This window comes from Scyliorhinus torazame, chromosome 17, assembly GCF_047496885.1.
Source record: "Scyliorhinus torazame isolate Kashiwa2021f chromosome 17, sScyTor2.1, whole genome shotgun sequence".
Classification (NCBI taxonomy): domain Eukaryota; kingdom Metazoa; phylum Chordata; class Chondrichthyes; order Carcharhiniformes; family Scyliorhinidae; genus Scyliorhinus; species Scyliorhinus torazame.
Window position 1 is genome coordinate 88,432,420 of NC_092723.1, and position 22,342 is coordinate 88,454,761.

Below are 22,342 nucleotides of genomic sequence, written 5' to 3' on the forward strand. Positions count from 1 at the left end.
GCACCCACGACGACCACATATTCGTTCCATTCTTGCTGGTCGCTCAGGCAATGGAGAAACAGCACTGGGCCCCACCCTGCCTGAGGAGCCCCCTCTGGTCAGCTATGCTTGGGTAGAGCACACACGGCACTGGTCACCGTCCTACCCGGGGATTCCACCCATTCTTACCCGGCGCGGCCCATACGCACCCCATTTTGGCTCTTTAAGTTCAAAACTCTTTTGTTTCTTCATGGCAACCCTTAGGTTGCTTCCAAATGCTATTTACATCCTCGAACACTGGGATGGTAGATCGCACAGGCTGCGAGACGGCTCGCACTGTGTCAGTTTTCTCGGATGTCTTGTCCAAAATATTTGGGTTTTTTTAAAAATGAGGAAGTCACAGATGGTGACCAATTATCATGGGTAATTGGCAATAAAGGACAGACAGACAGACAGACGAGATCTTAAGCAAGATAATAAGTTCTTATGCTTGTGTCCATAGAACTCCGGAACCTCAGGAACCTTCGAAGACAGAAAGAAGGAACGATGAAAACAACTATCATGTTCTACAGTTGGATCTTAGCGGGATCCCTCCAGTTGCACGGTGATGCTACCCCCCTGACCCCTACCACGCAGGCCGTGAATGTTTCCCACCCCTGCCATACATTAAACCCCGCGATAGTTACCAGTACACCGACCTGGTGTGACCGGTTCATCACCTGGTCTTCCCTATCCTACGTTGTGGAATCACTATTAGTACTTGCGATACTCTGCAGTGTCGTTCGGACTCTAAGACTGAGGAAATGGTGGAAGAAGGCCTCCCGCAATCGCACTCCAATATACACCCTCAGATCCCCTATTTTTGGACTTCAACAAACCCCCCAACCCCTTTAAGTGAATTAAAGGGCATTTGCTTTTGTGTGTGTGTTTTATTCGTTCCAATAAAAAGAAATGTAAAACTCTGTGCTTGACTGCCAAGCCAGATAGACCTGTGTTGCTGCTATTGGTACAGTTTAAAATGTTGTAAATTCTTTTGATTGTTTGAGTAAGGAGAGTTTAGTTAAGGACAGTTAGAGGTTCCAGTTTTTTATTTTATAATGCATGCCTAAATGTCATAGCACCCCTTAGCATTTTACAATGATGTATGTACATAAATAATTTAGGTAAAAGTTGCAATTCATAGGACAGGGCAGTGTAGAGCCTATGAAGTGCTTACGGGTGCCCAACTTGGGAGGAGAACGAAGACGACGGAGTTATTTGATCCTTCATGCGTTGAGGATCACAAGGAGGGACTGTAGCCATCTGGGATGGTCACTTCCAGAATGCAAAATGGACATTTGCAAAGATTGCAGGGAAAAATGGACAATGTTAAGAAAGCAGGCAGGCACAGAGCCTGTCTGCATATTGGAGCCGTAGCTCCCAGACAAGACTGAAACTGAATACCATTAGCATATGGATGGCCCATCTCCGGCAAACAAAGGAAGATACTTAAGTAACCGATCTGGCCCCAGATCCCACGGCGCCAGTTCCCCAAACCGAAAGCAGAAAACAAAGCAGGCCAACGGCCACCTAGGACACGCCCAGCCATCAGGGCACCCAACCCTTTATTGGTCAGGATCAATGCGAGTGATCAAGATACGGCCCAATTGATGGGGGCCAAGTTCAAGGTCCGCACAAAAGCGCGCGAAGCCCCTTCGGGTATAAGAAGAAGGCCCCAAGAGAGAATCGTTCTCTTGGACTCGGCTCTCACAGTGGAGACCCTTCCACCAGCTGCACCAGAAGCAACTAAGTCCAAGCTGAATGCTCGCTACCAGACGGACGACCTTAGCTGTTTCCCCTTCACCACTTCGACCCCAGCAGCCTCAGATCCAAACAACGGCCATTGTTCCTCTGACTGAGTGGGCGTCCGAAGCTAAGTATAGGCTTTAGCAGTAGTGATAGTTTAGTGTGTAGTATTTGTGCATGAGTAGATATTACTGTGTGTGTAAATAAATAGTATTGACTTTGAACTAACTAACTGGTGTATCGAGTCTTTGATCAGTATTCGGTTTTGAACCTTGTGGCGGTATCGAAAGATACCTGGCGACTCTAGAGCAAACAAAATTAGGATTAAGGAAGGCGACCATATTGACCGCCATATTCAGAGCCAACCAAAGAGAGCAACAACAACACCCAAGCAGACGATGCCAAGGAGCCCAGGCTCCATCCCAGAGCTGTTTCAGGGGTTTTCCCAGGTCTCTCCGAGGGCCCGGCATCGACGGTGGTGCCAGGGTCGGAGCCGCCGCCGCCCACGATCCCAGAACCGCGGGAGGAGCCTGGGGGTGGGATCGACCCGGGCATAGGGCTAGCCGTTGGGCCAGTGTTGCCCGCCGCGCTCCATGCTCAGGTGGTGACCGTTCGGAGGAGGAAGGCTGCTCGGTGATGGGTGAGGAGGAGGATTTAGACGCTCTCGGCAGCGAGGCAGAGGGCGCCCTCACACCCGGCACCAAGTCTCCCCTCATCCCCTCGGTAGAACTCTGAGCATTTTTGAAAACGCATCACGGTCACCAGGACTCTGTGCGGCTGGCCCTGGACAGCTGGGGAAATCTGGGGCTGCTCCTTGAGTCCGCCCGCGTCTATGCCAGAGAGGCACGGGAATACGATCAGGCCCAAGGGGAGCAGCGCCAAGCAGTTCTGTTCCTCGCAGAGCTCCTGAGGGAGTGGCGGGAGCGATGGTCCTCTATTTCCTCCGAGCACTCAGGTGATTGGTGAAGGACACATGTTACAACTGACATGGAGGTAACCATAGCCAGCCTGAACATCAACGGCAGCAAGGACACACATCGCCGTTTCCAGTGCTTCTCTGTCCTCCGGGACGGAAAGTACGGGGTGTGCTTCCTGCAGGAAACCCACGCCATTCCGGGTGACGAAGCTCAGTGGACCCTGGAGTGGCAAGGAGGAGTCTTCATGACTCACTTGGCCCCAGGTTCAGGCGGGGTGGCTATCTTTTTGGCTCCACATTTTCGGCCGGAGATCTTGGGGATCAAGGAGCCAGTGCCAGGCGGTCTGTTGCACTTAACAGTCCGCGTCGGGAATGTGGTGCTTCACTTTGTGAATGTCTACGCTCCACTGGTCGGGCCGCAGCAGGCGACTCTCTACGAAAAAGTGTCCACTCTTCTCGGCACCATCCCGGTGGGCGAGTGATCGTCCTCGGAGGGGATTTTAATTGCACCCTCCAGGACAAGCACCGTCATGGAGTCCAGCGCAGCTCGCCGGCGGTGGTGAAGTTGAGGGACCTGATTAGGTCCTTCGACTTGGTGGACGTCTGGCGGATTCTCCATCCTGAATTGCAGGTGTACATCCTTGTGCGCCCTCCGTTCAAAGCATCCAGAATCGACCATCTTTATATTTCCAAGACGTACTTACCCAGCATTCCGACAGCCTCTGTGGAGCAGGTGCCATGCTCGGATCATCACTTGGTGTGGGCGGCGCTAAGACATGGTCCGCGTACTGGCACTTTAACAACCTGCTGCTGGAGGACGAGCGGTTCCTGGACTTGTTTCGCCATTTCTGGACCGGCTGGAGAAAGAAGCGGGATGGCTTCCCCTCCTTGAGGCTATGGTGGGACGTGGGCAAGACTCACGTCCGCGCCTTCTGTCAGGGGTACACGAAGGGGTCTACGGTGGGGCGGAACTCCACGATCACGAAATTGGCTGAGGAAGTCTTCGATTTGGAGTCAAGTCTTGCTCAGCCCGATGAGGACCTGGCCCTGGGGCTGGTGTACAGAGAGAAGGGCGCGCTGCGGGACCTGCAACTTGCACGTCCATGCGGTCGCCAGATCCGTCTCCTGACGGACATGGACCGCGGCTCCCCCTTGTTCTACTCGCTGGAAAGAGGACGCGGGGCCCGTCGGCAGATTTCTACGCTGCTGGCCGACGACGGGTCCCTCACCTCGGATCCGGAGGGGGTCAAGACCCTGATTAAGAAATTTTATTCCTACCTCTTCTCTCCGGATCTGTCCAGCGAGGACGCTTGCAGAGTTCTGTGGGAGGACGTGCTGCAGGTCAGCCCGGAGGGCACCAGGAAGCTCGATCAAACCATCAACCTCCAAGAGCTGACCGGCGCCCTGGACAGCTTGTCACGGGGCAAAACCCCAGGGCTGGATGGGCTGACCGTGGAGTTCTTCAGGGCGTTTTGGGACATCCTGGGGAATGACTATGCGGGAGTCCTGGGGGAATGTATCGCGACCGGGGAGATGCCCCTTTTGTGGCGCAGGGCCGTCATTGCCCTGCTGCCCAAGAAGGGGGATCTCCACCAACTCAAAAACTGGCGACCTGTCTCCCTCCTCAGTATGGACTACAAAATCTTTGCCAAGGCAATGTCTTTACGCCTTGGCCCCGTGCTGGACCACATGATTCACCCTGACCGGTCCTACACAATCTACGACAACATCCATCTGGTCCGGGACATAATTCATTTTCCCCAGAGGACTGGTATGTAGAGTGCCTTCCTGTCTCTTGACCAGGAGATGGCGTTCGACAGGGTGGGGCACGAGTATTTGCTCAGGACACTGCGAGCTTTTGGTTTCGGGACGCACTTTGTCGCCCGGATCCGATTACTGTACGCCGCCTCAGAGTGTCTGATTAAGGTTAACGGGTCCCTGACGGCGCCCCTTCACTTTGGGAGAGGAGGGCGTCATGGCTGCCCCTTGTCCGGCCAACTTTATTCTGTGTGTGGAGCTTTTCCTGCGCCTCCTGCGGAGGAGGTTGTCGGGCTGGTTCTGCGTGAGCCAGACATGGAGGTGGTCATCTCGGCTTACGCTGATGACGTGCTCCTCATGTTCACTGACCCCGGTGACCTGCGGAGGATGCGAGAGTGCCAGTCTGTGTACTCCGCCGTGTCTTCTGCTAGGATCAACTGGGCTAAATGTTCCAGACTCCTGGTCGGTCCGTGGCAGATGGACCCCCTCCCAGAGGAGCTCAGGCCCTGAGTCGGTCTGAGCTGGAGTCGGATCAACATCCTCTACTTGGGAGTCCATCTTTGCCCGGCAGAGGAAGCCTGGACGGCGAACTGGCAGGAGCTGGAGACCAAGGTCACCACTCGCCTGGGACGCTGGACAGGACTGTTCCGAGTGCTGTCCCACACGGGTCGCGTTCTCATCATAAACCAGCTGATCACCTCTATGCTGTGGTATCGTCTGGTCACTTTAGCCCCTCCCCCTGACTTTGTCACACGCATCCAGAGAACCCTGCTTCGGTTCTTCTGGGACAAAGGATTGCACTGGGTCGCTGCGGAGGTCTTGAGTGGCCCGATTGCGGAGGGCGGTTTAGCGCTGGTGTGCCTTCGCACGACTTTCCGCTTTCAGACTCTGCAGCGATACCTGTACGTTGAGCCTCCTCCACGATGGTGTGCCCTGGCGACATATTTCTTCCGCCAGGTGCACGACCTGAACTACGACGTGCAGCTCCTGTTCGTGACCAGAATGGTCTTCGGAACTCTTTGTTGGCGCTGTCCATTTTGTACCAGGACCTTCTCAAAGTCTGGAACACGATCGCCACGCGCCGCAGCTCTCCCCCGTCAGGAGCAGTGGCTGTCGTAAGGGAGCCGCTGCTCAGGAATCCGCACCTCCGCCAATATCCATTCAGGTGGCAGGTGGCGCGGAGGGCTGTGGATGCCGGGGTGACCAGGATCTGGGACATGCTGGGTGGCAGAGGAGCGGGCTGGATGGCACCCTACGAGTGTCTGTCCGGTGCACGGCCAATGCTATCCAAGGCCTCAAAATGGTTGTGCTCGGCCCCTGAGCACACTTGGACTTGAGACGGCGCGGTTGTGCGGTGGCATCCCGTCTGAGCGGACCCTTGCTCAGACGGCATTCCACATTGGTCCCAAACCCCGGAACACCCCCCCCCCCCTTCCGCCCCTCCGGGTGCTGGTGCCCCCAGCCGCAGCCTCCTCGCGGAAATACCCCTCGTGCCTTTTTGCACCGCGCGGAGTGGTTTCCTGTACGGCCTGCTATTTATTGCACACTTTCCACCTCCTTGCCCTCGCCCGCCGCCCGGACACGCCTTGGCGTGCCTCGTTGCCGTCCGGCGGCGGTGGTCCCCACTGGAGGTCCCTCTACGGAGGTGTCCTCTCCATAAAACTGGGAGACCTGGGGTGGAGGGTGCTGCGTATGGCAGTGCCGTGCAACCATTGTTTAAATCACTTCAGAGACCTGACACTTTTGCGGCCTGGTGGAGACCGTGGAGCATGTTTATGTTGTCTGCCCGAGGCTGCACTCCCCTTTTGGTTTCTTGACAGTGTTGTTGTTGAGGTTTTCTCTGCGCTTCAGCCCCACGCTCCTGATCTATGGACATCCGGTGCGGAGGGGGGGGGGCGGGAAAGGCGGAGGACCTCCTCGTGAACCTCCTCCTGGGCCTGGCCAAACTTGCCATTTATAGATCCAGGCAGCGGGCGACCGAGGGGTTGTCCAGCCTGACTGTCTGCCCATCTTCCGCGGCCTCGTTCGCGGCCGGGTGTCCCTGGAGCGGGAGCATGCGGTGTCCACGGGCACACTCGAGGCCCTCCGTGCTCGGTGGGCACCGCAGGGGTTGGATTGCTTTAGCGACCCCGAATCTCACGCTTTAATTTGACGGGTTTTTGATAAGATTTTGTTTCCTTTCTCGTTCTTTATGGGCTGTGCTCCACTCGTTTTGGGCCACTCCCTTCTTTTGTTTTATCCATCAGTTACTTTATGTTCTTTTTCTTGGTTGTCACACCCAGCATCACACCAGTAGCGAATGCTGGCTTAACTCCTGTACGTGTAAATAAACGTACAGGTCGTCACTTCACAAAACAAAACGCCACAGAAAACAAAAAAATAATAAAATAGACAAAACACATGAACAAAAATATTTTTTCTTTTCCCCTGTTAAATTATAGAACGAAGAACAAAGAACAAAGAAAATTGCAGCACAGGAACAGGCCCTTCGTCCCTCCCAGCCTGCGCCGATCCACATCCTTTATCTAAACCTGTCGCCTATTTTCCAAGGATCTACTTCCCTCTGTTCCCCGCCCGTTCATATATCTGTCTCGATGCATCTTAAATGATGCTAGTGTGCCCGCCTCTACCACCTCCGCTGGCAAACATTCCAGGCACCCACCACCCTCTGCGTAAAAAACTTTCCACGCACATCTCCCTTAAACTTTCCCCCTCTTACCTTGAAATCGTGATCCCTTGTAATTGACACCCCCACACTTGGAAAAAGCTTGTTGCTATCCATTCTGTCCATACCTCTCATAATTTTGTAGACCTCAATCAGGTCCCCCCTCAACCTCCGTCTTTCCAACGAAAACAATCCTAATCTACTCAACCTTTCTTCATAGCTAGCACCCTCCATACCAGGCAACATCCTGGTGAACCTCCTCTGCACCCTCTCGAAAGCATCCAAATCCTTCTGGTAATATGGCGACCAGAATTGCACGCAGTATTCCAAATGTGGCCTAACCAAAGTCCTATACAACTGTAACATGACCTGCCGACTCTTGCACTCAATACCCCGTGCGATGAAGGCAAGCATGCTGAATGCCTTCTTGACCACTCTATCGACCTGCGTTGCCACATTCAGGGTACAATGGATCTGAACTCCCAGATCTCTCTGTACATCAATTTTCCCCAGGACTCTTCTATTGACCGTCTAGTCCGCTCTTGAATTAGATCTCCCAAAATGCATCACCTCGCATTTGCCTGGATTGAACTCCATCTGCCATTTCTCTGCCCAACTCTCCAGTCTATTTATATTTTGCTGTATTCTCTGACAGTCCTCTTCACTATCTGCAACTCCACCAATCTTAGTATCATCTGCAAACTTGCTAATCAGACCACATATACCTTCGTCGAGATCATTTATGTATATCACAAACAACAGTGGTCCGAGCACGGATCCCTGTGGAACACCACTAGTCACCTTTCTCCATTTTGAGACACCCCCTTCCACCACTACTCTCTGTCTCCTGTTGCCCAGCCAGTTCTTTATCCATCCAGCTAGTACACCCTGAACCCCATACGACTTCACTTTTTCCATCAACCTGCCATGGGAAACTTGATCAAACGCCTTACTGAAGGCCATATATATGACATCGACAGCCCTTCCCTTATCAATTATCGTTGGATAATTCCCTGGATTATCCCTGCTACCCTTCTTAAACAAAGGGACAACATTAGCAATTCTCCAGTCCTCCGGGACCTCACCCGTGCTCAAGAATGCTGCAAAGATATCTGTTAAGGCCCCAGCTATTTCTTCCCTCGCTTCCCTCAGTAACCTGGGATAGATCCCATCCAGACCTGGGGACTTGTCCACCTTAATGCCTTTTTAGAATACCCAAAACTTCCCCCTTCCTTTTGCCGACTTGTCCTAGAGTATTTAAACATCCATCCCTAGCCTCAACATCCGTCATGTCAACATCCGTCAACATCCCCCTCTCTTTGGTGAATACCGATGCAACGTACTCTTTAAGAACTCACCCATTTCCTCTGACTCCAGGCATAAATTCCCTCTTTTGTCTTTGAGTGGGCCAATCCTTTCTCTAGTTACCCTCTTGCTCCTTATATACGAATAAAAGGCTTTGGAGTTTTCCTTAACCTTGTTAGCCAAAGATATTTCATGACCCATTTTAGCCCTCTTTATTGCGCATTGAGATTTGTCCTACTTTCCCAATATTCCTCCGAAGCTTCATCAGTTTTAAGTCACCTAGATCTCATGTATGCTTCCTTTTTCATCTTAGCGAGTCTCACAATTCCACACGTCATCCATGGTTCCCTAATCTTGCAATTTCTATCCCTCATTTTCACAGGGACATGCCTGTCCTGCACTCTAATCAACCTTTCCTTAAAAGACTGCCACATTTCAAATGTGGATTTACCCTTAAACAGCTGCTCCCAATCCACATTCCCTAGGTCTTACCGAATTTTGTTATACTTGGCCTTTCCCCAATTTAGCACTCTTCCTTTGGAACCACTCTAGTCTTTGTCCATGAGTATTCTAAAACGTACGGAATTGTGATCGCTATTCCCTAAATAATCACCGACTGAAACTTCAACCACCTGGCCGGGATCATTCCCCAATACCAGGTCCAGTATGGCCCCTTCCCGAGTTGGACTATTTACATACTGCTGTAAAAAACACTCCTGGATGCTCCTTACAAATTCTGCTCCATCTACGCCTCCAACACTACATGAGTCCCATTCAATGTTGGGGAAGTTAAAATCTCCCATCACGACCACCCTATTGCTCCTACATTTTTCTATAATCTGTCTACATATTTGTACCTCTACTTCGTGCTCGCTTTTGGGAGGCCTGTAGTAAAGTCCCAACAATGTTACTGCACCCTTCCTATTTCTTAGCTCTACCCATAATGCCTCAGTGCTCAAATCCTCCATCGTGCCCTCCTTAATCACAGCTGTGATATCATCTCTGACCAGTAATGCAACTCCTCCATCCCTTTTACCTCCCTCTCTCTCCTTCCTGAAGCATCTATACCCTGGGATATTTAGTTGCCAGTCTTGCCCTTCCCTCAACCAAGTCTCCGTAATACCAATAACATCATATTCCCAGGTACTAATCCAAGCCCTAAATTCATCTGCCATACCTGCTACACTTCTCGCATTGAAACAAATGCACCTCAGACTACCTGTCCCTTTGCGTTCATCATCTCTTCCCTGTCTACTCTTCCCTTTTGTCACATTGAATTTATTATCTAGTACCTTACTGGCTATAGTTGCTGCCTCTTTATTGACCTCTAATTTCCTAATCTGGTTCCCAACCCCCTGCCACATTAGTTTAAAACCTCCCCAACAGTGTTAGCAAAAGCACCCCTGAGGACATTGGTTCCAGTCGTGCCCAGATGAAGACCATCCAATTTGCAATGGTCCCACCGCAGCCAGAACCGGTTCCAATGTCCCAAAAATCTGAACCTCTCCCTCCTGCACCATCTTTCAAGCCACGTATTCATTCTCACGATTCTTGAATTTCTACTCTGACTGTCTCGTGGCACTGGTAGCAATCCTGAGATTACTAATTTTGAGGTCCTACTTGTAACTTATCTCCTAACTCCCTATATTCTGATTGTAGGACCCCATCCCGTTTTTTACCTGTATCGTTGGTGCCTATATGCACCACGACATCTGGCTGTTCACCTTTCAGTATGTTGCCGCTCTCCTCGTGCTCTTTCACAGAGTCACCGCCGCTCTCCTCGCGCTCTTTCACTGAGTCTCCGCCGCTCTCCTCGCGCTCTTTCACTGAGTCCCCGCCGCTCACCTCGCGCTCTTTCACTGAGTCCCCGCCGCTCTCCTCGTGCTCTTTCACTGTGTCTCCGCCGCTCTCCTCGCGCTCTTTCACTGTGCCCCGCCGCTCTCCTCGCGCTCTTTTATCCTTTGTCCCCGCCGCTCTCCTCGCGCTCTTTCACTGAGTCTCCGCCGCTCTCCTCGCGCTCTTTCACTGAGTCCCTGCCGCTCTCCTCGCGATCTTTCACTGAGTCCCCGCCGCTCTCCTCGCGCTCTTTCACTGAGTCTCCGCCGCTCTCCTTGTGCTCTTTTATCCTGTGTCCCCGCCGTTCTCTCTCGCGCTCTTTCACCGTGTCCCCGCCGCTCTCCTCGCGATCTTTCACTGAGTCTCCGCAGCTCTCCTCGCGCTCTTTCACTGAGTCCCCGCCGCTCTCCTCGCGCTCTTTCACTGAGTCTCCGCCGCTCTCCTTGTGCTCTTTTATCCTGTGTCCCCGCCGTTCTCTCTCGCGCTCTTTCACTGTGTTCCCTCAGCTCTCCTCGCGCTCTTTCACTGAGTCGCCGCTGCTCTCCTCGCGCTCTTTCACTGTGTTCCGCAGCTCTCCTCGTGCTCTTTCACTGAGTCTCCGCTGCTCTCCTCGCGCTCTTTCACTGTGTTCCCGCAGCTTTCCTTGCGCTCTTTCACTGAGTCCCCGCCGCACTCCTCGCGCTCTTTCACTGTGTCTCTGCCGTTCTCCTCGTGCTCTTTCACTGAGTCTCCGCCGCTCTCCTCGCACTCTTTCACTGTGTCCCCGCCTCTCTCATCGCGCTCTTTCACGGAGTCTCCGCTGCTCTCCTCACGCTCTTTCACTGCGTTCCCGCAGCTCTCCTCACGCTCTTTCACGGTGTATCCGCTGCTCTCCTCGCGCTCTTTCACTGAGTCTCCGCCGCTCTGCTCGCGCTCTTTCACTGAGTCCCCTCCGCTCTCCTCGCGCTCTTTCACTGAGTCTCCGCCGCTCTCCTCGCGATCTTTCACTGTGTTCCCGCAGCTCTCCTTGCGCTCTTTCACTGAGTCTCCGCCGCTCTCCTCGCGCTCTTTTATCCTTTGTCCCCGCCGCTCTCCTCGCGCTCTTTCACTGAGTCCCCGCCGCTCTCCTCGCGCTCTTACACAGAGTCCCCGCCGCTCTCCTCGCGCTCTTACACAGAGTCTCCGCCGCTCTCCTCACGCTCTTTCACTGAGTCTCCGCCGCTCTCCTTATCCTTTTATCCTTTGTCCCCGCCGCTCTCCTCGCGCTCTTTTATCCTTTGTCCCCGCCGCTCTCCGCGCGTACTTTCACTGAGTCTCCGCCGCTCTCCTCGCGCTCTTTCACTGAGTCCCCGCAGCTCTCCTCGCGCTCTTTCACTGAGTCCCCGCCGCTCTCCTCGCGCTCTTTCACTGAGTCTCCGCCGCTCTCCTTGTGCTCTTTTATCCTGTGTCCCCGCCGTTCTCTCTCGCGCTCTTTCACTGTGTTCCCTCAGCTCTCCTCGCGCTCTTTCACTGAGTCGCCGCTGCTCTCCTCGCGCTCTTTCACTGTGTTCCCGCAGCTCTCCTCGTGCTCTTTCACTGAGTCTCCGCTGCTCTCCTCGCGCTCTTTCACTGTGTTCCCGCAGCTTTCCTTGCGCTCTTTCACTGAGTCCCCGCCGCACTCCTCGCGCTCTTTCACTGTGTCTCTGCCGTTCTCCTCGTGCTCTTTCACTGAGTCTCCGCCGCTCTCCTCGCACTCTTTCACTGTGTCCCCGCCTCTCTCATCGCGCTCTTTCACGGAGTCTCCGCTGCTCTCCTCACGCTCTTTCACTGCGTTCCCGCAGCTCTCCTCACGCTCTTTCACGGTGTATCCGCTGCTCTCCTCGCGCTCTTTCACTGAGTCTCCGCCGCTCTGCTCGCGCTCTTTCACTGAGTCCCCTCCGCTCTCCTCGCGCTCTTTCACTGAGTCTCCGCCGCTCTCCTCGTGCTCTTTCACTGAGTCCCCGCCGCTCTCCTCGCGCTCTTTCACTGAGTCCCCGCCGCTCTCCTCGCGCTCTTTCACTTTGTCTTCGCCGCTCTCCTCGCGCTCTTTCACTGAGTCCCCGCTGCTCTCCTCACACACTTTCACGGTGCCCCGCCGCTCTCCTCGCGCTCTTTTATCCTTTGTCCCCGCCGCTCTCCGCGCGTACTTTCACTGAGTCTCCGCCGCTCTCCTCGCGCTCTTTCACTGAGTCCCCGCCGCTCTCCTCGCGATCTTTCACTGTGTCCCCACCGCTCTCCTCGCGATCTTTCACTGAGTCTCCGCCACTCTCCTTGTGCTCTTTTATCCTGTGTCCCCGCCGTTCTCTCTCGCGCTCTTTCACTGTGTCCCCGCCGCTCTCCTCGCGCTCTTTCACTGAGTCTCCGCCGCTCTCCTCGCGCTCTTTCACTGAGTCCCCGTCGCTCTCCTCGCGATCTTTCACTGAGTCCCCGCCGCTCTCCTCGCGCTCTTTCACTGAGTCTCCGCCGCTCTCCTTGTGCTCTTTTATCCTGTGTCCCCGCCGTTCTCTCTCGCGCTCTTTCACTGTGTTCCCTCAGCTCTCCTCGCGCTCTTTCACTGAGTCTCCGCTGCTCTCCTCACGCTCTTTCACTGTCTTCCCGCAGCTCTCCTCACGCTCTTTCATGGTGTATCCGCTGCTCTCCTAGCGCTCTTTCACTGTGTTCCCGCAGCTCTCCTCGCGCTCTTTCACTGAGTCTCCGCTGCTCTCCTCACGATCTTTCACTGTGTTCCCGAAGCTCTCCTTGCGCTCTTTCACTGAGTCACCGCCGCTCTCCTCGCGCTCTTTCACTGTGTTCCCGCAGCTCTCCTCGCGCTCTTTCACTGAGTCTCCGCTGCTCTCCTCGCGATCTTTCACTATGTTCCCGCCGCTCTCCTCGCACTCTTTTATCCTTTGTCCCCGCCGCTCTCCTCGCGCTCTTTCACTGAGTCCCCGCCGCTCTCCTCACGCTCTTTCACTGAGTCTCCGCCGCTCTCCTTATCCTTTTATCCTTTGTCCCCGCCGCTCTCCTCGCGCTCTTTCACTGAGTCCCCGCCGCTCTCCTCGCGCTCTTTCACTGAGTCTCCGCCGCTCTCCTCGCGCTCTTTCACTGAGTCTCCGCCGCTCTCCTCGCGCTCTTTCACTGAGTCTCCGCCGCTCTCCTCGCGCTCTTTCACAGAGTCCCCGCCGCTCTCCTCGCGCTCTTTCACTGATTCTCCGCCGCTCTCCTCGCGCTCTTTAACTGAGTCTCCGCCGCTCTCCTCTCGCTCTTTCTCTGAGTCTCCGCCGCTCTTCTCGCGCTCTTTCACTGAGACCCGCCGCCCTCCTCGCGCTCTTTCACTGAGTCTCCGCCGCTCTCCTCGCGATCTTTCACTGTGTTCCCGCAGCTCTCCTTGCGCTCTTTCACTGAGTCTCCGCCGCTCTCCTCGCGCTCTTTTATCCTTTGTCCCCGCCGCTCTCCTCGCGCTCTTTCACTGAGTCCCCGCCGCTCTCCTCGCGCTCTTACACAGAGTCTCCGCCGCTCTCCTCACGCTCTTTCACTGAGTCTCCGCCGCTCTCCTTATCCTTTTATCCTTTGTCCCCGCCGCTCTCCTCGCGCTCTTTCACTGAGTACCCGCCGCTCTCCTCGCGCTCTTTCTCTGAGTCTCCGCCGCTCTTCTCGCGCTCTTTCACTGAGACCCGCCGCTCTCCTCGCGCTCTTTCACTGAGTCTCCGCCGCTCTCCTCGCGCTCTTTCATTGAGTCTCCGCCGCTCTCCTCGCGCTCTTTCACTGAGTCCCCGCCGCTTTCCTCGCGCTCTTTCACTGATTCCCCGCCGCTTTCCTCGCGCTCTTTCACTGAGTCTCCGCCGCTCTCCTCGCGCTCTTTCTCTGAGTCTCCGCCGCTCTTCTCGCGCTCTTTCACTGAGACCCGCCGCCCTCCTCGCGCTCTTTCACTGAGTCTCCGCCGCTCTCCTGGCGCTCTTTCACTGAGTCTCCGCCGCTCTCCTTCACAGAGTCACGCCGCTCTCCTCGCGCTCTTTCACTGATTCTCCGCCGCTCTCCTCGCGCTCTTTAACTGAGTCTCCGCCGCTCTCCTCTCGCTCTTTCTCTGAGTCTCCGCCGCTCTTCTCGCGCTCTTTCACTGAGACCCGCCGCCCTCCTCGCGCTCTTTCACTGAGTCTCCGCCGCTCTCCTCGCGATCTTTCACTGTGTTCCCGCAGCTCTCCTTGCGCTCTTTCACTGAGTCCCCGCCGCTTTCCTCGCGCTCTTTCACTGATTCCCCGCCGCTTTCCTCGCGCTCTTTCACTGAGTCTCCGCCGCTCTCCTCGCGCTCTTTCACTGAGTCTCCGCCGCTCTCCTCGCGCTCTTTCTCTGAGTCTCCGCCGCTTTTCTCGCGCTCTTTCACTGAGACCCGCCGCCCTCCTCGCGCTCTTTCACTGAGTCTCCGCCGCTCTCCTCGCGCTCTTTCACTGAGTCCCCGCCGCTCTCCTCGCGCTCTTTCACTGAGTCCCCGCCGCTCTCCTCGCGCTCTTTCACTGATTCTCCGCCGCTCTCCTCGCGCTCTTTCACTGAGTCTCCGCCGCTCTCCTCGCGCTCTTTCTCTGAGTCTCCGCCGCTCTTCTCGCGCTCTTTCACTGAGACCCTCCGCCCTCCTCGTGCTCTTTCACTGAGTCTCCGCCGCTCTCCTCGCGCTCTTTCACTGAGTCTCCGCCGCTCTCCTCGCGCTCTTTCACTGAGTCTCCGCCGCTCTCCTCGCGCTCTTTCACTGAGTCTCCGCCGCTCTCCTCGCGCTCTTTCACTGAGTCCCCGCCGCTCTCCTCGCGCTCTTTCACTGAGTCTCTGCTGCTCTCCTCGCGTTCTTTCACTGAGTCTCCGCCGCTCTCCTCGCACTCTTTCACTGAGTCTCCGCCGCTCTCCTCGCGCTCTTTCACTGAGTCTCCGCCGCTCTCCTCGTGCTTTTTCACTGAGTCTCCGCCGCTCTCCTCGTGCTTTTTCACTGAGTCCCCGCCGCTCTCCTTGTGCTCTTTCACTGAGTCTTCGCCGATCTCCGCGCGCTCTTTCACTGAGTCCGCGCCACTCTCCTCCCGCGCTTTCACTGAGTCCCCGCCGCTCTCCTCGCGCTCTTTCACTGAGTCTCCGCCGCTCTCCTTGCGCTCTTTCACTGAGTTCCCGTCGCTCTCCTCGCGCTCTTTCACTGAGTCTCCGCCGCTTTCCTCGCGCTCTTTCACTGAGTCTCCGCCGCTCGCCTCGCGCTCTTTCACTGAGTCCCCGCCGCTCTCCTCGCGCTCTTTCACTGAGTCTTCGCCGCTCTCCTCGCGCTCTTTCACTGAGTCTCCGCCGCTCGCCTCGCGCTCTTTCACTGCAGGCTGTGACGTTACAGTTCAACTTCTTCCCACTGCAACCTGCCCTCGAGTCTCCCTCTTGATCTTTACTCAGCTGGGACCCTTACAGTGATTGTCTTTTTTTTTTGGTTATTGTGGGGGGGGGTTTTGGTACTACTTATAGTAGTAAGACCATATAAAAAGTCTAAACCCAAACAGCAACTTTTAAGTTAATTAACTAAATAAAAGAAAGACTGGACGTTAGATAAAAATGAAGCCTTAATATCCCTCAGTCACCAAACCCTCACTATAGCACTCAAATGTACCCAAATTCAGCACTCAGTGCAAACATGTGTCATAGGGAAAGTGCTGGAATCTATCATTAAGGTGGTTATAGTGGGGAATTTAGAAAATCTCACTGTAACCAGACAGAGCAATATGGTTTTGTGAAAAAGAAATCATATTTGACTAATTTACTGGTGTTCTTTGAAGAGGAACAAGCGATTGGGATAAATGTGGACCTGTAAATGTGGTGTACTTAAATTTCCAGAAGGCATTTGACTAGGTGTCACATCAAAGGTTACTACACAAAATAAGAGCTTATGGTGCTAGGGATAACATACTAACATGGATAGAGGATTATTTAGCGAACAGGAAACAGAGCGTAGAGATAAATTAGTCATTTTCCCGTACCAGCCTCCCCGAACAGTCTGTGAATGTGGCGACTAGGGGCTTTTCACAATAACATCATTTGAAGCCTACTTGTGACAATAAGCGATTTTCATTTTTCATTTCATTTTCTGGTTGGCAAGACGTGACGAACGGTGTGCCACAGGGGTCAGTGCTGGGGCCTCAACTATTTACAATTTATATCAATGACTTGGATGAAGAGATCAAATGGACGGTTGCTAAATTTGATGATGACACATTGATAAGTAGGAAAGTAAATGGTGAGGAGAACATAAGGGGCGGGATTCTCCGTTGCCCGACGCCGATATCGTAATTGCCGATCGGGCGGAGAATCCCTTCCGACGCCCAAATCAGGGGCGGCACCTGTTTGGTGACACTTAGCCGCTGAAACGGAGAATCCAACCCAAGGAGTTTGCAAAGGTTTACCGATAGGTTAAGTGAGTGGATGAAATTTGGCAGATGGAGTACAATGTGGGAAAATGCGAACTTGTCCACTTTGGTGGGGGAAAAAAATAGAAAAACAGCAACTTATTTAAATGGAGCAAAACTGCAGAACAGTTGGGTACAGATGCATCTGGGTGTCCTGGTACATGATTCAGTGGAAAAGTTAGTTCAAGTGGTTAGGAGGCAAGTGGAATGTTGTTGTTTACTACAAGGGGAATGGAATATAAAAATAGGGATGATTTACCACAGTTCTCCACGTACCCTCTGAAAGAGCACTCTACCTAGGCTCACTCCCCAGCTTACCCCTGTAACCACCCTAACCTGCACATCTTTAGACTGTGGAAGGAAACCGGAGCACCCAGAGGAAACCCACGCAGACAGGGGAGAACGTGCAGACTCTATACAGTCACCTGAGGTCGGAATTTAACCAGGGTCACTGGCACTGTGAGGTAACCACTGTGCCACCATGGCGCCCTAGGTTAGGATAATTTGTTTCTCTCAGAGTGTAGTGAATCTATGGAGCTCTCTTCCTCGACTCATCTCTGTTGGCATAAAAATAAATAACCATGGCACAGTGGTTAGCACTACTGCTTCATAGCACCATGTTTAATTCCAGTGAATGTGTGGAGTTTGCACATTCTCCACGCGTCTGTGTGGGTTTACTTCGGATGCTCTGGTTTCCTCCCACAGTTTAAAGATGTGCAGGTTAGATGGATTTGCCATGCTAAATTACCCCCCAAGTGTCCAAAGATGTGCAGGTTAGGTGTGGTTATGGGGTAGGGCAGGAGAATGGGCCGTGGTGGGGGTACTCTTTCAGAGGGTAAGTGCAGACCAAATAGGCCTTCCGCGCTGTGGGGGTTCTATGATTCTATGAAATAAAATGTACACCATCAGCTGGTGAATTAGTACTTCTCCATGTTGAACACCACTTAAGAGGAAGCATTGAGGGTGGCAAGGAAACAGAATGTACTCTGGTTGGGGGATTTCAATGTCCATCACCAAGAGTGGTTCGGTAGCACCATTACTGACCGAGCTGGCCGAGTCCTCAAGGAAACTAAAGGTTAGGTGGATTGGCCATAGTGCCCAAAGGTTGGGTAGGGTTACGGGGATAGAGTTGGGGATTGGGCCTAGGGAGGGTGCACATTTGGAGGGTCGGTGCAGACTCGATGGGCTGAATGGCCTCCTTCTGCACTGTCAAGATTCTATGATTCTATGACATAACTGCGAGGTGGTGAGGGAATCAACAAGAGGGAAAAATACACATGACCTCGTTGTCACCAACCTGCCGCTGCAGATATATTAGTCTATGATTGTACTGGCAGAAGACGAATAATCGTCTTTTCCCATGTTGCGTGGCACTACCATTGTGCTACATAGGACAGGTACAGAACCGATCCGCAACTCAAGACTGAGCATCCATGAAGTGATGTGGGCCATCAGAAGCAGCAGAATTGTATTCAACCACAATCTGTAACCTCATGGCCTGTTATAGTTCCCAATCTCTCATTACCAGGGGATCAACCCTGCTTCAATGATGAGTGCAGGAAGGAATGCCAGCAGCACCAGGCATATCGAAAAGGAGGTGTCAACTTGGTGAAACGACAACACAGGACTACATGTGTGCCAAACAGCATAAGCATAAAGTAACAGACAGAGCTAAGCGGTCCCACAACCAATGATCTTAGGTCGGCAATGCTACCACATCCAGTCATGGACGGTGGTGGACAATTAAACAACTCACTGGAGGAGGAGGCTCCACAAATATCCCCTTCCTCAATGATGGAGGAGCCCAGCCCATCGGTGCAAAAGACAAGGCTGAATAATGTTAAGAGCTTAGAGAACGTGCAGAGGAGATTTGGAATGATAGCACGGACATGGGACTTCAGTTATATGGAGAGACTGGAGAAACAGCAATCATTCTCCTTGGAGCAGAGAATATTAAGGGCCAGGATTTCTGCTCCCGTCCCCATCCCCCTATGGGTTCTGAGGCAGGAGGGGAGCGTGAAATTATTTGGATAGGAATGCTTCCAGTTACATGCTCACCTCAATCCCACAGCAATTTTACGCTGGAGCGAACAAGGCTTCAGACAGAAAGCCCACCCTTGCCCGAGTTAAGACCCTTAAATAGCCAATGTATAGCTACTTGTGGGCCGTTTCTCATCCACACCCAGGTTTTTAGGCTGGAACGCAGATAGCAGTTTGGGGGAGGGGGTGAGACCACAACTGTTAGAAAGTGGGAGGGGGGGTGCACCTCCATCAGAAACCACCTTCTGAATGGGGGCACCCCCAACCTGAAGGACATGACCTCCAGACCTTCCTCCCCCTCCACCAGCTTATCCTCTGAGACCCCCTCACACCCACCGAGTCCATCCTTACCTTTTCCCACCCAAGGTCCCTGTAACTTACCTGTTCCTTTGTCTCAGGCTCCCTGGTGCAGTTCCTCAGTTCCTCTTCCAGCCGCCTCAGCTCTGTTGTGGGCGGGACTGGGGATTTGCCAGCAGTTCTCTGATGTGGGACTTCCTCCTGAGTGAGGGGCTGAAGTCCTGACTTATGCTAATCAACGCTCATCAGAATGTAAAGTGGCATTGCGGGTGCCGGAGTTGGTGAGGATATGTCCCTCCTCAAGCTCTTTGTTTGGCTGAGCCCCATGCCAATCTAAAACTTCAGGCCGAGGAGGAGATATATACATAGAACATCCAAACATACAAATTAGGAGCAGTGTCGGCCACTTGGCCCCTCAAGCTTGCTCCACCATTCAATATGATCATGACTGATCTGATTGGATACTCAACTCCACATTCCTGCCCACCCCCCGATAACAAAATCACAGAAAAATACCGTGCAATCATATCCTTCCTATAATGTAGCGACCAGAACTGTGCACAGTATCCAGCTGCGGCCTCACCAATGTTCTGTACAGCTCCAACATGGCTTCTTTGTTTTTGTAATCTATGCCGCGATTGATAAAGGCAAGTGTTCCATATGCCTTTTTCACCATGCTATTAACCTGCCTTCAGAGATCTATTTACAAACACGCCAAGCTCTCTTTGTTCCTCAGGACTTCCCAGTGTGGTGCCATTCATTGAATATTTCCTTGTCAAATTGCTCCTTCCAAAGTGTAACACCTCACACTTTTCAGGATTAAATTCCATCTGCCATTTTTCTGCCCATTTGACCAGACTCCTTTATTAGTCAGGAACTGAGCAACCTCAATATTCACTGACCCTGCCTCCACCACTCTCTGGGGAAGAAAGTTCCAAGGGCCGTCCCCTGAGAAAAACATTTCTCCTCATCTCGCTATTAATTTATTTTTAGATTGTATCCCTTAGTTCCACTCTCTCCCACACGGGGAAACATCCACCCTGTGCAATCCCCTCAGGATCGTGTACATTTCAATAAGTTCACCTCTCATTCTACTAAACTCCATGAACCTGTCCAACCTTTCTTCATAAGTTAAACCCCCCCATCCCAGGAAATCATACAATCTCTATAGTGCAGAAGGAAGCCATTTGGCCCATTGAGTCTGCACCGACCCTCTGAAAGAGCACCCCATCCAGGCCCAATCCCCCACCCCATCCCTGTATCCCACCTAACCTGTACATCCCTGGACACCAAGCGGCAATTTGTGTCATGACCAATCCACCTAACCTGCACATCTTTGGACTGTGAGAGGAAACCAGAGCACCGGGAGAAAACCCACGCAGACACGAGGAGAACGTACAAACTCCACACAGTCACCAAAGGTCAGAATTGGGCCCAGGTCCCTGGCACTGTGAGGCAGCAGTGCTAACTACAGTGCCACCGTGCCACCCCGTTGCAATCAGTTGCGATCTCTGAACTGCTTCTAATCCATTCACATACTTCCTTAAATAAAAGAGATCACTTTTGCCCACAGTCCTCTAGATGTGATCTCACAAACATAGCAAAAAATATCGATTCCACTCTCCTGGGATTAAAGGACAACGTTCCATTTGTCTCCTCATCACTTGGTGTGGATCGAGATGTTCAAAATGCACAGAGTAAATAGGGGAGAGAGTTTTAGGTGTTGGGTTTGGGGAGCACAGAAACTGGCTGGGAGATGCTCGATCCAATGGTCTGTTTCTGTGCTGTGACCAGAGGAAACAGATTTAAGACAATTGGTTTAAAAAAAAACCCAAAGGAAAGCCCAGAGTAAAAGAGAATTGACAGGGTGAATTTATGTGATGTGGAATGTGCTGCCTGAAAGGGTGCTGCAAATCAGTCAAGTATAAAATAGGATAAACTAAAACAAACAGCTGGGAGCTCTGGCAGAGCCTCTCAATGGACAGCTCACTTAAAGAGCCAGTACCATAACAATGGGCCGAATGGACGCACTCAGTGCGACACCTTCCTCACTATTTATCCTCTCTCTCTCCGCTCCTTTTTCTATCCGTTTCTTAATTTATTTTCTATCGATTCTCTCTCCCTCCACCCCCGTACCCGTTGCCACTCACCCAGAAGCAGAGGTTGAAGGTGAAAAGCAGATATTTCATACACCTCATTCCACCCGACACACTGCCCATGGTGAGGCTGCTGGAGACACTGAGCGTCCCAGGCACTGAGAACGCTAGAGGCAGAGAGAGAGGTCCGCCCCGAGAGGAGGAGCGGAGAGAGAGAAACACACTGAGAGAAACAGGGAGAGGGAGAGAGAGAGAAACGCAGAGAGAAACACAGAGGGACAGAGAGAGAAACACAGAGAAACGCAGAGAGCGAGACAGAGAGAGAAACAAACAGAGAAACGCAGAGAAACAGAGAGAGAAACACGCAGAGAGCGAGACAGAGAGAGAGAAACACAGAGAAACGCAGAGAGACAGAGAGAGAAACACGCAGAGAGCGAGACAGAGAGAGAGAAACGCAGAGAGACAGAGAGAGAAACACGCAGAGAAATGCAGAGAGACCGAGAGAGAAACACGCAGAGAGCGAGACAGAGAGAGAAACACAGAGAAACGCAGAAACAGGGGGAGAGAGGAAAACAGACAGCGAGAAACACAGAGAGACAGAGAAAAACAGAGAGACAGAGGAACACAGGGACAGTGAAACACACAGAGAAACCGGGAGAGAGAAAGACAGAGAGAAACACAGGGAGAGTGAAACAGAGAGAGAAACACAGTGTGGTAGTCACCACTCATGTATAAGGTGCTTTGTGATAAGGCCCTGTACTACACCCAGTAGGCGGAGGATAAATATGTGTGCTCCCCATACAACAGCCATTTTGCCAGCTGCTGTAGGAGGCCACACATCTTAGTGTAATAAAGCCTCAGTTGCATTTAACTCTCTTTGTGTAATTGATCGTGCATCAATTTATTACACTAAAGTTTTACAGCCAGATCCGCATCAAGCCGGATCGCCTGCAGCTGGATCTGCAATCAGGTAACGCCAAAAAGCACTTTGAACATTGGCTAGCCTGTTTTGAAGCTGACATCAGGTCTGTGCCAGACCCAATCCCAGAAGCTCAGAAGATTCAGATCCTTTACACGCGGCTGAGCTCCAACGTATTTCCACTTATCCAGGACGCGCCGAACTACGATGAAGTCATGGCGCTACTGAAAGAAAATTACGCTCAGGGGACTAACACACTTTACGCCAGATACATCCTCTCCACACGCAGTCAACTCCCTGGTGAGTCAGTAGAAGATTTCTGGCTTGCTCGAATTCCCCTAGTTAGAGACTGTG

The 22,342-nt window shown here is 52.8% G+C and overlaps 1 protein-coding gene across 1 annotated transcript in view; it reads right to left on the minus strand.

Moving 5' to 3' along the window:
• The window catches only part of LOC140393991 (CD9 antigen-like), a 385,099-nt gene extending 363,550 nt beyond the window's left edge, over nt 1–21,549 (minus strand). Inside the window, exon 1 of the mRNA XM_072480718.1 lies at nt 21,124–21,549. Within this exon, the coding sequence (XP_072336819.1) occupies nt 21,124–21,192 (69 nt within the window). The 5' untranslated portion in view covers nt 21,193–21,549. The remainder of the gene's footprint in view (nt 1–21,123) is intronic.
• Nucleotides 21,550–22,342: the final 793 nt, after the last annotated feature.